At 45.1% G+C, this 15,894-nt stretch overlaps 1 protein-coding gene across 1 annotated transcript; it reads left to right on the top strand.

Moving 5' to 3' along the window:
* Window positions 1–10,016: 10,016 nt before the first annotated feature.
* On the top strand, window positions 10,017–11,051 carry LOC124670197 (ethylene-responsive transcription factor ERF105-like). Its single transcript, XM_047206708.1, has one exon. It carries the CDS (start codon window positions 10,017–10,019, stop codon window positions 11,049–11,051), a length of 1,035 nt encoding a protein of 344 aa, XP_047062664.1.
* Window positions 11,052–15,894: the final 4,843 nt, after the last annotated feature.

Here is a 15,894-nt window from a genome sequence, read left to right on the forward strand (position 1 = left end):
TTATTGCAGTTTTGGTAGTAAGGGAAAACAAAGACCTGTTTATCAATTAGGAGTTAATTATAAAACTAGTCTTCAGTTAAGACTAGCAGCACCAGAATAAGACCTAATCATTGAATCTTCAATAAGAAAGAAAACAAGCTTATAGAGTTGGAAGAAATCAAAGAATCAAAGTAAGAACCATGGTTCAGAGACAAACCCTAATGGATTCCAGGAAGAATCTGGACAAGGGATATATATTCAATTATATCTAGTGAGATCAATACGGAGTCTGAGAAAAGATTTGGTCTGCACAAGTCAGATCCACATTCCGAAACGTGAGAGAGTTCAAACTTCGAGGATGAAGTTTAGTTTAAGGGGTAGAGACTGTAATATCCCAGGTAATGGGGTTACAAAAATAGAGGAAACAGATGTGTGCATTGCATTCATGCATAGAAAATCTGGGGAATTTTCGCGCTTTAAAGTAAAACAATCACAAGATAGCTCGAAGTTTCACTTGACCTTGGTGGATTTGAAGTAGCTCATCAAGTCAAGCGCTATAAACCTCAATGTGACTTTGTTAAAACCTTGTTGAGGGAAGAGATGAATTGATCTAAGGGGTTAGATCAAATGGAACTTAGAATCAACACAATAACACTTTACTCAATGAGCAACTACTTGATCATACAACAGATCATAATATGGTAACCATTGCCATAACCTAAGAACATTTATTCAATCACAAATCAAGTAACATAAACTGGAGAAACTATTCTTCACTTACCTTCTCCATGTCCTAAAACTAATCCATGATCCTACCATAAACCCTATGATACCCATTCTACTTTAATTTTGGAAACAAGACAAGGAGATCTTACTAAGGAATATAATTCTCCTCTATTTCAAAATTATTATACATTCAACCCAGAGAAGTGAGAGTTCTATGTTACTTATTTGAGGGTCAATGTTAAACCTTGAACTAAACCTTGGATATACATCCATGTATTCAAACCATCACCTTTAATAGGAACCCTAGGATATTATTCCAGACAATTCCTAGAGAGAGAATCCATTTATGTTAACCATAGACATTGGTGACCACATTATTACCTTTGGATAGTAACCTTAGGTTATCATTGAATTCCTTCCCAGATGAGAGAGACCATTTATCCTAACTTTAGCTTTACCTAATTAAGAATCAAGGACAACCTTTGAACTAAAGTATTAGGAGATTAATCATTTCCCTTGGAGTGGTGTGATAACCTAATATCACATGGAATAAGATGACATCCATGAGTTGATGAAATAGGGAGGAGACTAATCCAACTAATTTAACCAAGTGGAATCTTAGCCTAGATACCTAAGTAAATATTAGGAGTACACCATAAACCCTAGAATAACTATTCCTGTATGAGAGAACTCAAGCTATGGTGTTACCCTCAAGTTAGTTGAGGAAACACTTGGATTCAAGGGAGAGACCTATTATATATTCAAGTGGTTAAGCCATCAATCCTTGAGAGAACTCTAAGTAATTACCTCAGGAATTCTCCTGGGATATAATTTATTGAGATAACCATAGCCATGTCCACTCAAGATAGTATAGAAGAAGTACTATACCTAGTTGATCAAGGCAATGCTTGATCATGGGAATGAGAAACCTATTTAATGAGAGATACCTTAAGAAGCCAAACCTTGATCATTATAAATTGGGTAATGATTATAAACCCTTAGAACTTGGGGTAATGATATCAAGAACAAGTTGATCATGTCTAACCATGATCATGCTCTTGCGATATGTGAGGATAAGATAATCCTAATAAGATAAGTAAATATCATTCACCACATTAAATCATAGAGAGATCACTAGTCATCAAAACCAGGCTTATACCCCAACCTTAACTTGTGAATCACTTGGTGATCATAAGTAGAACTCTAGCACATCTATATTCCTCAATTAAAGGACCCAAGAAAACTTTAGAGTAAAACTCTATACTTTATATGATGAGAAACTATTCATCATTAGAACCAAAGTTAACTATAAAAAGAACCATATCTACTTTAGTTACTTTAACAATGGATTAAGGATAACCATAGTGGAATCAAATAAAACTAATTCTCAATATCTTAATAACTATGGGAGAACATAAAATGTTAATAAAGCCACCACCTTATCATGGTTAGGGGAGATTAACCCTAGCACATGCAATATGGTGCCATCTCACCTCTATAACCTAGAATTAAACCTCAACCCTAGTTTGAGTATCACTATGGTGATCACAATATAAACCTAGACCATAATTGAGATTTAAACCAATTGCCATTAGGTAAATATCACTAGAACCCTGATGGTTCATTAATTAAATACAATGTCTCAATTATAAAACATAAGAGCCACCTAATGCTAAATCCTATAAGTAAACCATATGTAGTGATCAACCATTTATCTTTGTAACCAAGATAAACCATGATGGAAACAATCCCTACTGAGATACTTTCTAATGTAGTGATAGTATTAAACTTAACAAGGGGGTTGTACTAGAAATGATAAAACCCTAATAAATAAGGTTCACCTAAAATCATATGTAAGAGGCTAGATTCTCAATTGGGAGACCAAACCCTAATGATAAACTCTAAAACACTTAGAGTAGAAATTATCAATTCTAATAATTTCAAACAGAGTTGATTACACAAGGAAAAGAAAACTAAAATGAGTGCATAAAATCATGATCCATAAAAGTTTGCAATGTAGCTCACATATATTAAATGTTTATCCCAAAAACAATGCAGGAGAGCATTCATTCTTTAATAATCCTACTGAAATTCAAATTATTTGATACCTGCATGGTATCACATAATTTAAATTTGAATTAAAACAATAATCATAAAACAGAATTGAAAACAGAAAATAGAAAAAAAAAATAGAGAGAAGCTCACCTGGCCACCGCAGCCCAGCACCAGAGCCCAGGAGCAGCCCAACACTTGGCCCAGACCATCACCAAACCGCAGCCCACGATACCCCTTCGCTAAAAAAAAAAACAACGGGAGGGGGTCGTCCTCATCCTCTCCGAGAGCTGGAGGCCACCGCGAAGCCGTGCGTCGCTTCTCCCTCGCGCTGGCGCCTCCTCCTTCCTTGATGGTGTGGCGTGGCGTGCTCCACCGCGCAGTATAAAACCCTGGGCGAACCCTAGCTGCTCGTTTCTTCCTCCTCGTCTCAATTCTCCCCAGAACCGAAACCCTGGCTCCGCCAGTACCCATCGTCGCCGGCGATGGAAGCCTCCCCGAGCCAAACCGAGTCCACCAGCTGCATCACCGTCCTCGACAAGGTCAGCCCACACAAGGAATTAAGTCGCCGTGCCCTAAATCGACGCTGTCGACCTCATTCCCTCCGACGGCCGGCGCCATTAATTCCGGCGAACCAGACCTCCATTCGCCTAGCCGTCAAGCCCGTTGTGTTCCTGGTGAGCCACTGACCCTCATAGCACGCCTAGCCCGCTTGATTACGTCCTCTAGCTTCGCCGTACCATGCATACCGCGAGCTCTGCCGCTCCGTCTCGCCGCCGGCCAAGTTCCGGCGACCATTTAGAGGCGGCGCCACCACCATTCAGTTCACCTCGTCGTCCTTGTTCGATTGAGCACGCCCACGCACTCGCGGAAACCCTCCAACGCCGGCGCCGTCCTTGGACCGGCCGCCGGTGGTGCACTTGGTTGCCACGATGGCACCACGTGGCAGCCAACGTGGCATTGGCCCACCGGCCGCTGGATCGGGTGGGTAGGCATAGTCGGGTACAGATAGTAGTTTAAGCCATTTCCTTTTAATTTCAAATTCATTAATTACCGCAACTTTGCAAACTCATATAAAATTCAATATAGCTCAGAAAAAATTAAATGATACAACAAAATTCATAGAAAAGTAAACTCTATCCAATAAAAATATAATATGAAATTTTTATTTTTAATAAAAATTTAATTATTTTATACTTGTTATTAAAGCCTTTAATTTTAATTCTAAATTCAATTAAAATTCAATAATTAGGAAAACTTCATAAAATAAATAAAAACCAAGTAAGTAATTAAGGAAATCATTAAAATTAATTTTCCTTTTCTATTAACTTATTAAATCCTTATTAGGAGGATTTTAAACCCTAATTAATAAATTACCTTAATTATTAATTCTTTAAAAATAATAAAAGGACAAATCCAATATTATTTTAATTTCAAAGTTATTAATAACTTCAACTTTATTAATGAAGTTATTAATCCAAGAATTATAGGGTAATTAGGAAACCCTAATTCCATTGAAACAAAGTGATAACCTCATCATTTCATGTGTAATCCTAAAACTCTAATGCCATTTAACCCTAGATCCATTACTTCTTATGAACCCTAAATTGTTCCCAAATTTAAACCTAAGTAACATGTGATCATGTTACTTCACCAATAAACATAGATTCATATTTAGCAACTAAATACTTGTTCAAATCCACATAAAATATGGGTATCCCATGTGTTCATCTTCATCAGACCTAGATAATCAAGTAGAGTCAACCAAATGTAAACCCTAGATCCTATTACCAAAGCCATCATCCTTATTCATTCCTATTCAGCATCACACCATTGTGATGAACCCTAATAGCAACCACACCTACTATTTTACTTTACATAACCCTGTTCCACCAAACTCTATTAGTGTGAGATAATTATTAAACATCCTATTTAGGAAACCACCATTCCTTACTTAGTGAATCCAATAACAAAAACTAGACAACCTCAACCTTAATTGTAATACTTCTTATTAATTAAGAAGTATGTTCTTCAAAAGTTATTCTTTTGAAGAAAATAAGGAATCATCATCAACCCTGCCTTATAGGACATATAAACCCTAGCTAGCTATCACCAATAAGATCAAAACAGTCCCGATGGCAACTTTGTATGAATAATTGCTTAGGATGCTTAGGCTTAACTCAACCCTACAAGTTCTAGTTATTGATGAATCCCACTATGTTGTGATCCATCTAACACTTACTCCGTAAACTACTTGGAACCATAATAAATTATAGAAACCACAAACCCAATTGTCCTACTTGTTCTTTATTAACAAACTTGTTCTTCAAAAGTTATTCTTTTAAAGAATATAGCAAGCAATCATTAACCATGCCATATAGTATTAAACTCGATAACCTGTTCTTTGCATATTAACATTATACCAACTATCATTCCTTGTGTGTGCTAAATTGATTACTATGCCTTATTATCTACCTGTTTATAATACCAAGTAATCACACCTGAATAAGAACCTTGTTTGTGAATCACTCTAAAAGTGCAACACACCCTGAACAAATCAATACAACTCACTAATCCTAAATCATCGGGGTTAGGTCACGTTTAGAGCGACTGCATCTCATATTTATGCATTATTGCATCCTTGCCAATCTTTTAAACATCGTCCTTACCGGACGATGATGCTATTTCAGAATTTGGGGTTATTGCGTATCGAAGACCTTGTCTCGCATAATCTTGCAGCCAAGAAAGGCAAGTTCATCACTTGCTCATGTCATTTGAGTATTTTTACCAAATTACTTGCAAAGTACTATGTTTATCACTATTGCATAAAAAGCAAAACCACTATTTTCATAACTATGAATATGACTATGTGGTGGGCAATGGAACCATGGATTGTGTTGATATGGTGGAGGTTCCATTGCAAGGGTTAATATCCATCTAGGATTAACAACAAATGTCGTCCAGTGATTCTTGTGCCGTAATACCCGTGTTAACCATAAGATCCGGAGTGGGACGGAGTAGTCAAAAGTGTTTCCACCTCTCGTTCATCAACGGATGCGCTTTACCGTAGACACTTGTATCTGTCAGTGGCAAGCGGTTGGCTGGGGAAGCCTTAAGTCCCCACGGCATAGTCCGTAGACACTTGTCGCTCGAAGAACAAGCGGTTGGTCGGGGAAGCCTTAAGTCCCCACGGTATTGCGGTCTATGATGGGTTGCAGCTACCGGCGAAGGAGTTTGGTTAACGAGTCCCAAACTGTTGTCGTGGTCGGGGTCCACCCGTGAGTGGGAATAATGGGACCGGCGAGGACCCATGGTCGGGGTATGCAACAAAGGGTGGGTGTTCGAGGTAGCGGAGGAACATGATTGGCTAGACCTTATACCGGGCCTCACACCATAGGAAGTGTGGACGGGAAGATCACCCGGTTGGCACCAAGGTTAAGATCTCTTATGGGTAAAGCAACACACCTCTGCGAGTGTAATGAATCGTGACTCGTCACTCCCTGTTCCGGGATATGGAACTGCGAACGCGGCCGGAAAGGAGCTCCATGAAGTTCTAGTAAACCGGTGAAGGCCGACGGACATAGTTCTTCCGAATAAAAGCAACCTTTTGAAGAAATGGTTATGAAAACCTGCATTTGTATTAGACTTTCTCGGTCTAATGCCGTAGCTAGTGCATTAAACACCTCTTTCCTATAATGAACTTGTTGAGTACGCTCGTACTCATCCCACTCTTAAATCCCCGCTTAGATATGGAGGCATCAAAGGAGGATATACAAGGCAACTCGAAGATCGAGGAGTCAACAACTACTTCAAGGGAACAGGACCTCGTCGGAGGAGTCGATACCACATCCAACAAGGAGAAACCTAGATTAGCAATAGAAAGGAACTAGCTTCCTAAACTTAGCTCCTATTTAGCTAGAATCTATTCATAGCCTCTGTAGCTAGTTAAATACTCTACAAGTAGAGTTCGTGTTAGGATTAGACCACGAGTCGTTCTTCTGGAGTTTATTTGCAGTTTTACCTCATTGTAAAGTAGGAGACTGTGATGATCTTATGTAAAAGAGTCAATGTTGTAATTCTATAGACATGCCTTGGACCCGCATATGTTTCTGTTGTACCACTCTGAGCGATATAATACTAGTGGAACGGTGTTTCATTGGTGTTATATCAGACTTGCATACTACACCATGCAGTGGTATGCCGGGTCACCACAACCGTACAGGCCAATTCACCGAGAGGTTCCGTTTGTCAACCGATCACTAAAACTGGGTTGCTGCTAGTAGACGAGAAGGCCAGGAAATACGCATAGACTGGTTGTACCAGAATGAGAAATCATGGCCATGCATGGATAAATGATATGGATAGATGGGTATGGATGGATAGGCGGCTAGAAGTGCACGGCGCACGTACGCAAGAGGAACAGTCTGTTAAGCTTCATGCACTAGCCACTTGAACCAAAAGTCCGAACTGATGGAAAGGGCTAGGCAATGCACATATACATTTCACAACACCCCCACTCGCGTGTGACGAGAGAAGAGAAAGTCAACACGTGAAAGAAGAAGAGCACACCGAAACAGGGCATCGCCGGTGGCTAAAGAGGGGGCAACAAGCAATTTTTAGGCTTAATTGCGAAAACCATGTGAAAGCCAGGATTTGAACTCGAGACCTGGGGCTCTGATACCATGTTAAGCTTCATGCACTAGCCACTTGAACCAAAAGTCCGAACTGATGGAAAGGGCTAGGCAATCCACATATACATTTCACAACAGAACAGAATCCACGCTGGAATCTGCATACCTTTCTAGTTCTAGTGTCATGGCTGCTGCCTAGCTTTTCAATGAGCTGAGAGCATCTCCAGTCGTTTGGGGGACGGCGGACAAGAAATGGAGAAAAATGCATTTCAGTCGTGTCCCCCAAAATTAAATAGCGCCTCATTTTATATCCGGGGACGCCGGACACCAAAATAGTGTCCAGAAGCATGCATGTAGTCCCTATTCCCCACATGTTATTCTCTTTTCCCACACTTTCTCTCACCTACTTTTCCCACATGGGGTGGTCCGCTCTATTAAAATGCATGCATCTGGACGCTGTTTGAGGGACGCAGCTGGAAAGAGTCTCTTTTTTTACAGATTTTTAGTCTCTTTTTGTCCGCGCGGTCCCAAACGTGCCCCAAATCATTTGTGGCGGATGCTTTTTGAGAAACACGACTGGAGATGCTCTGATCACTGCAAGTCCGCAATCCAATCCTGACTTTCCGGACCGATCCAACCCTGCTAGTACTAGTAAATCAGACAGTTCAACCAAATTAATTTAACGTGTACTCCATTTTTTAGAACTTATGAATACTGTAACTAACCAACTACTTCTTTTAATTCATAATAAGAGTCACCTGGATATTATGGATACTACTTGCTGGGTGGAGATTTAGTGCACATGGGACATCAATGGTCCAGTTTTTTGTTACGAAAATAAGAAATCATATTTATGAGTTTCAAAAAAAAACCTAGATATAGGCAATGTTGTATACCATTGTGCAAAATATCAAATCCAAATAATTTGTCTTCTGAGCTACGCACACAAAAATAACAAATGTGTAGATATGAGTATGTATTTCAATCTCCAAAAATCTTAGATTTTGCCATCTTTTGTCTAGCCCACAATAACAATAATTTCGGGTTGAGATTTTGCATGCTTAAAGGATACACCAGTGTAAAAATCCAGAATTATTTTCAAGTATCTTTAAGTCTTCAAAATATGTTTTTTATTTTTTAGTACGAAGAAAACACTAGAGTTTGGGAACCAAGAACACTTTCTGATACTAACCATGCTAATGCTACCTCCGTATATAATCAATATACGTCCAAATTTAAACAAATCTAAGACATATTTTTATGGATGGAGACGATACTATATTATTTGCTTGATTAACTAGGATGGTGCAATCCCAGAGTGCACATACAGCTACATGAGTACATGTTACTGCCGCATAGCCAGATCAACGGTTGGTGCAAGGTCAAATCTGGCTTACCGGTTGACCTCTGTTTTATGACTCTCTCTGTTTAATAATTTTTGTCATGGTTTAGTTCAAATTATGAAACAGATGGAGTATCTATCTCGGCAGACTAGGGGTTCTTGATCGACCGTTGGAGATCCACAAAGATCATATCTTCGAAAATGAGAATAGTTCTACTTTTAAGGACTATGTAGTGAGAAACCATACATAATATTTATCGGGATTCATATCCCAGGAACGTGAGAAATCTGGTCCGTACACACCGCAACATAATCGTTCCAATTTCCTAAACATAAGAAGGGATGGCAACCTTCCATTTTTCAACTTTTGACGCCACGTGTCAAAAAAGATTGGGTCACGTGCATACGATAGGTGTTGAGTTCATATTTATCTATTTATTCAGAAAAGAAGGTAAGAAAAACATGCAATGGTTCCTGACTTCATGGCGGCAAGCTGGTATGCATTTTTTGGACCGAAAATTTCGTCTCTCTCTCTCTCTCTCTCTCTCTCTCTCTCTCTCTCTCTCTCTCTCTCTCTCTCTCCTTTTTGGACATCGCCAATAGCTTTTCTCCATGTCACATTAAATTTTTGTTCCTTTTCTTGAACACGAAATTTTCGGTCGAAGTTGATATCGGTTACACGCCTACTCTGCGGTCTCCGTTGACACTACTGGAAAATGTCCTGTTTACATCCATAATATCAGTTTTTCATGCCTGACAACAATATAAACATGATTCACAGTAGCTAAGTATTCCCTCAGCCCCATGAAAGGTTTCCGGAATTTGTCTAGATTTGGATGTACCTTGACACAAAATAGCATATAGATGCATCCAAATTTTGACAAACCTTAGACAACTTCCATGGGAGAAAGGGAGTACTAAGTTTAACCAGCTGTAAACATCGCAACGCAGCAAATTTGAACCTTTCTTTAAAAAATCACATAAAAATGGGTAACTTGAGTGAAAAGGATTGAGTGCCAAATCCTATATTCCAGTATTGTGCTTGGCAGTTGGCAGTAGAGCAGCACGTACTATGAACGATGAAACCATTCCCAATCAAGGTTACACGACGAGATTCTGGTCAAATCAAATGGCAGATGATCCTCGACCTTGTCGTCTGACGTCATCGTTTTCCTCTGGCCTATAAATACGTACACCATCAACCTGGTTTTGTCCTCAGTTCACCAGAGCAGAACACACCTGCAAACAAACACGCAAACGAGAGGCGCCGCCCGCCCGTAAGCAACATGGAGTTCACTGGAGAAGTCGACGACTTCGATTTGGCTCTCATCCGCCAGCACCTACTCGGAACCGACGGCTGCTTCCCGGCGACGGCGGCTAGCCACCAGGCCCCATTTTGCGACGACGTCAGCTTCCCCGTGCTGCCGCCACCTTCCACGGTGGAACCGTACCAGCCCATGTCGTTCTTCCCGCAGCACCTGGAGCAGCAGCAGATGCAGGGGTACATAGACCTGCCACGGGAGTACGTGAACTCCTCTGCGTCCAGGGTCGAGACGGCAGCGTTCCGACCGCCGGAGCTGGCCGCACCGGCGCCGGTGATGATGATACAGTTCGGCGGCGAGCCATCTCCTGTGGCTCTGAGGGTACCACCGTCGCTGAGCATCTCCGTGCCGGCCGGTCCGGGCTCGTTCGGGTGGGCTGCGGCGGTTGCACCACCGCCTCCAGCAGCGGCCGCGGAGGACTTCCGCAAGTACCGCGGCGTGCGGCAGCGGCCATGGGGCAAGTACGCGGCGGAGATCCGAGACCCGAAGCGACGGGGCTCCCGCGTGTGGCTCGGCACCTACGACACATCGAAGGAGGCCGCGCACGCTTACGACCGTGCCGCGTTCCGGATGCGCGGCGCGAAAGCCATTCTCAATTTCCCCAACGATGTCGCCAGTCGCGGCGCCGAGCTCCGGGCGCCTCCCGCTCCCGCGTCCCAGGCCGCCGCCGGCGCAACGAACAAACGGAAGAGATCCCAGGAGGAGGAGGAGCCCGATGTAGAGGTGATGGGAGTGGTAATAAACAAGGCCGCCGTCAAGACCGAGGCGCCGTCGCCGTCGTCCGCCCAGGTGTTGTCGGACACGCCCTCGTCCATGTCGACGTGGACAGCATCTTCGACCGTGACATCGGCGGCTACGACGCCGGAGGGAGGTTTTCCTCCGACGCCATCGAGCTCCGGCTGGGATCAGTACTGGGAGGTGTTGCTCGGAGGAATGCCGCTTCTGTCTCCCCTGTCGCCGCACCCGACGTTGGGGTTCCCGCAGCTGACCGTTAGTTAAGAGGCACAGGTGGGGTTAACTAGTAAGCTGGTTTTAGCGAGAGAACGGCATGTCTCCGCTTGGACACACGTCTTTGGATCGAGCTTGGCCAGGTTATGTGTGCGTTTGCAAAGAGACATGCATGGGGATCGATCGATCCATGCTTGTAAAGAATAAACAAAGGATGTGACATTGAGTTCGGTATGTAAGTGATGTAAATTGATTGAAGTTAAAACTGTTTAGTGAGTTTGTATGTATTTTACCATGTTGATTCTCTCTCTTAATTACTTTTATTATTATTATTATTATTATTATTATTTGCACACAAGTGATTGGAGGGGGTGGGTTGGGTGGGATCTTGTGGTGCTAGGGTTTGGGTAGGTTAGGGTTTCAGTGGGGCTCCGCCATGGGATCTGTAAAGGAGGAGGAGGGGGTGGTAGGGAGATGGTCGACGGGGCATTGGCTTGCCAGAATCAATCAAGATTGCCGGAGACAGAGTGGGTTGAGAGGAGAGGGGCGGGGACGTGGTCCCAGTGGATTGGGGAAAAACAAGAGGGATGTAGCTGATGGTTGCACCAAAGCTAAGAGAGTGGCGATTGTTGCGTGCACGGGGCCTCCAGTGCACATATCAACCATCAAATTCACTGTGTGCGCTTTAAGATTTGCATATCCAGAGAATATTTGCATGTAGACTACCCCACACTAATATTCTCTCACATTCTCTAGTACGCTAATTTTGTTTCTAGTATTGGATTTAAAATAGCCATATCTATTGGAATACATATCGGAATGGGGAGGTCTCCCATTTTTCCGTCCGACTCTTTGATCTTAAAATTAAGAATGTTGGTTTTAGAACGAGTGATTGCCCTTCTCCGACCCTTGCTACCCAACCGCCCAACACACATAGAGGCGGTGAAGGGAAAGCCCCCATTGATAGAAAAAAAAACCAGAACCTTTTGGGGTTATCCTGCGCTTGGAAGAAGAACTAGGAAAAGAAAAAAATTGTAATAGTTTTATTCTTCGTCGCCTTAATAACTCCTTAAGTACGTAACTAGAAATATGGAAAATTACATTTCTTTTAATTTGTAATAATGCGCTCATCTCTTGCTTGTTTTTGAGTATGCAAGGCACTCAAGATGATGATTCTTGCTTATAAAAATTAAAGGACTAAAGAATTCCAGCTTCGAAGATGAAGTTTCAACTTCAAAGCAACAGGTTAGCCCTCCTGCTGGAGATCGATTCATTCATTGCGTAAACAGAAGGAACAAATCAAACAAGTACATCCACTCTAGCTACGTGCTTCATTCTTTGATTTGACTACTACTATACGTACGCGCGTAGTTGAAGAGGTCGCTCTCGAGTCAGATCGAGAGGCCGGCCGTTACGCTGGGAGGCCGACCCGCGGCACTGCTCGCTTTCGGATCGATGGCGCCGAGGTCGTTGGTGGACTAACTGACGCATGTCAGTAAGTTTCTCGGATAATCTAGCGTAGGTGTACACGTTAACAACACGTACTACATAACCATACTCAGGAGAGTTTTCACAGGAACTCGAGAACATTGCTGTACTCATCGCTGTCAACTTTGAATAAGACCAGCGTGATGTGATCCACCGGTGACACGGATGGTTTATCTATCTTCGAATCCGTGCGTGGGGTTCAAAGCTATACTGCTGTTTTCTATTCCCGCAAGTGTAACGTCGAGGTAGTTTTACCCCTGATTCGTGGATTGGCATTGAGCTAGCGGGCTAGCGGAGCCACGGCACCATTAGAGCAATTCCAATAGTATTGCCAGCTGCTGGCATAAGCCAAGTGTCATGTCATCTATAGTCAATTTAGAGTCAACACATACAATAGTGAGCTATAAAAGTGTAGTAATAATATCAATGTATGACCCACCTTTCACTCTCATAAAGTGCCTAGGAGCACGTGCTAGAGGCTAGAGCTGGCTCTTGCATAAGAGCCCACTCTCATTCTCTCTCCTCTTTTCTCTCCTCCAACTAAGTAATAATATACTATTTTAATCCTTATAGTCAACGGATTAGGACTTATTGTACTTGCTCTTAGCTCCTTACTACCCAAGAGCAGAGCCCAATAGACTACGGGGTCTATCCTAAACAGATGACGCAGCGGCACAGATCACTGCGTTTGGTAGGAAAGAGGATCAGATTTTTTTTGTCTGAAGCATCTATGTATCGAACTCTTAATCTTTGATGGAATGTCAATGCGGCGCGAGTACCGGCCACTCGTAAGTGAATCGATCCCTAGTTGATATCACCACTTAGCTCAGTGATCTTTTACTAATCGAAAGAAAAAAGTGGACATCGCTCGAAGTAGCTGTCAAGCCGGTAACTTGTGTTGCAGTATGATTTGCAAGAGAATGGTTAATAGATCCGAACGAACTGTGCTAGAAACTGTTGAGAAGCTGCACGCATGGCGTAGCTTCAGGCTCAGGCGGATCTGTGGCGCCTAGCGAATTCCAAACGCTTTGTTGTTCATGAAGGTTCGCCTCTTTTTGTATTCTTCTTTTGGTATGCAACGACAATGCGACATTGCTCGCAACGGTGTAGCAGACGCTTACTACGTTTCTGATGTCAGGTTGGGAGACCTTTGCCACCTAGCTGGCGCAGCTCTTTCCTCCTTCCTCACGGCCGCTCGACCGCTCCAGGCACGTTCGCATCATCATCATCATGGACGCAATGCACACTTCATGCTTGCGTTGTTCGGCCAGGAAGCGGCGCAAAATGCTCTATCGGGTCAATGTCAATTTGGTCGCCAGATTTGGCTTGGGGTCTCGCGCGTGTTTACCGTGGCTTAGCTTAGCTAGGGCTATCTTCTACTCACGTAGGACCTCTAGCTTGGAGCATACACGCCAATTCTCGCAGAGAGATGCCATTTCCGTTTGTCAGTCGGTCACTGAAACTAGTTTGTTGGACGAGAAGTCCAGGAAATGCAGGTAGATCGACTGGCAGCACCGGAATGAGAAATCACGACCATGAATGGATGCATAGGCGGCTAGAACCGCACGCTGCACACGTACGCACAGGGGACAGTCCAACGGAATGGCCACTGGAATCTGCATACTTCTCTAATCTCTAGTGAGTAGTGAGTAGTGACATAGCCGCTGCCTAGGTTTTCAACGAACCGATCGATGAGTGTGCAACCCTGACTTTCCAGACTGAAATTAACCCTTCTAGGATACTCCAGTTGCGTCCCCCAAACCGTGCCCCAAAACGCGCCGAATTGAGCGTTTGGGGGACGTGTTTCGTTCGTGCCGCGTTTGGGGGACGTCGCTCCCCAGTCGCGTCCCCTAAACAAAATTTCGGAAATTTTAAACTTAAGCGAGATTCGATTACATTCGTCCAAACTTACATAGATTCGAACGAAATTTTACTAAATTTAAACTAAACCTAATCTAGAAGTACTTGCGGCGGCCGGAGGCATCGTAGTACTGGTGGAAGTTGTACATATCGTCGGTGACGACCTCCTGCTTGACGCGCTCGTCGACGGGCTCGTCCTTCACCAAGCTGCTTGGTCCTGCCTCGCCATCGTCGGTGAGGTCCACGAGCAGCTTGCCAGAGTCGCGGATGGACATGGCGATCACCATGTCGAGGTCGCCCTCCAGGCGTCCTTGTCGTTCATCGACGCCAAGCACGCCGCCCGCAGCCCTGGGCAGTCCTCGGGGTCGTCGCTGCTGGCGATGAGCCGATGCTGGCGCTCGTACTCCGCCAGTAGCGCCGCCTGCGCCGCTTCCTCCGGCTCCTCCTTCACCCCCAGCTTCGGGATGAGGAGGGCGCCGCCGCGCCTCTCTTGCTGCCGCCGGCTACCGCTGCCGCCACGCCTCGTGTTGACGGGCGTCACCGGCTCCTCATTCACCTCGCGTTTGGGGACGCTGTAGGGCGCCGAGCGGTGCGACGAGGACGGCGTCGATCGGGCCGGTCCTGAGGAAGAAGAGTTCGAGGAGGACGAGTACATCGTCCTCCTCGGCTGCCATTGCGGTGGTCCTCCTCGAGGAGACGGTGGCGGTGACGGCGGCGTCTCCAACCTTGGAGCGCCGTTGCGGATGCCGCGGATGACGTTCTCGAGGGTGCGCCCCGGAACGCCCCAGAACAGGGCGCGACCGTCCTTGTTCCAGCTGTTGGGCCCGCCGACGAGCCCGTGGGTGCTGTGCATCTCGACGTCGTACTTGGCCTTGAAGTACGTCGCCCACCAGGCGTCGTTGTTGTTGGCCACCCATGTCGGATCCGCCCGCTCCTCGGCGGTGAGTTGAGCCCGCCGGTACTTAATGCCGTCCCTCCATTGGTCCGTGCCCGGCTTCGGCGGCGGTGGGACGCCAATGCCGTTCACGGCCATCTTCCAGCCGCCGCTGCTTGGCAGCCGCATGTCCGGTGGGACTGGATACGGGCGTGGTACATCGCCCACGCCTCCGCCACGGTTAGGCTGCCGCGGCCGAAGCCGTTCACCGCGGTGATCTTGCGGGAGGACGAGGTCGACATGTTTGGAGCGGCGAGGAGAAGATCTGGGAGGGGCGGCGGCGAAGAGAAGGTTTGGGAGCGGTGAGAGACGAACCGCAGGGCGTCTTAATGTACAGCGGCGGCAGCGGGTGGTTGCACGCAATAACGCCGGCGTGGACGGCCACGCCGGCCATGCACGACAAGACGCGTCTCTGCGTCGCCCGGGAAAACAGGGACGCCATTAACGTCACTTGACCAAAGGTAGGCGACGGGGTTTTAGGCTTCCGAGCCGCTGACGAGTCGGGCCCGCGTCATTTCGCGTCGCTTTTCGTTGTGTCCGGCGTGCCGGTGTGTCCCCTGTGGGACGGGGACGGGCTCGAGGCGCCGGACACCGTATCGGGGCGCGCCGGAC

The sequence above is a fragment of the Lolium rigidum genome, chromosome 7 (assembly GCF_022539505.1).
Source record: "Lolium rigidum isolate FL_2022 chromosome 7, APGP_CSIRO_Lrig_0.1, whole genome shotgun sequence".
Classification (NCBI taxonomy): Eukaryota; Viridiplantae; Streptophyta; class Magnoliopsida; order Poales; family Poaceae; genus Lolium; species Lolium rigidum.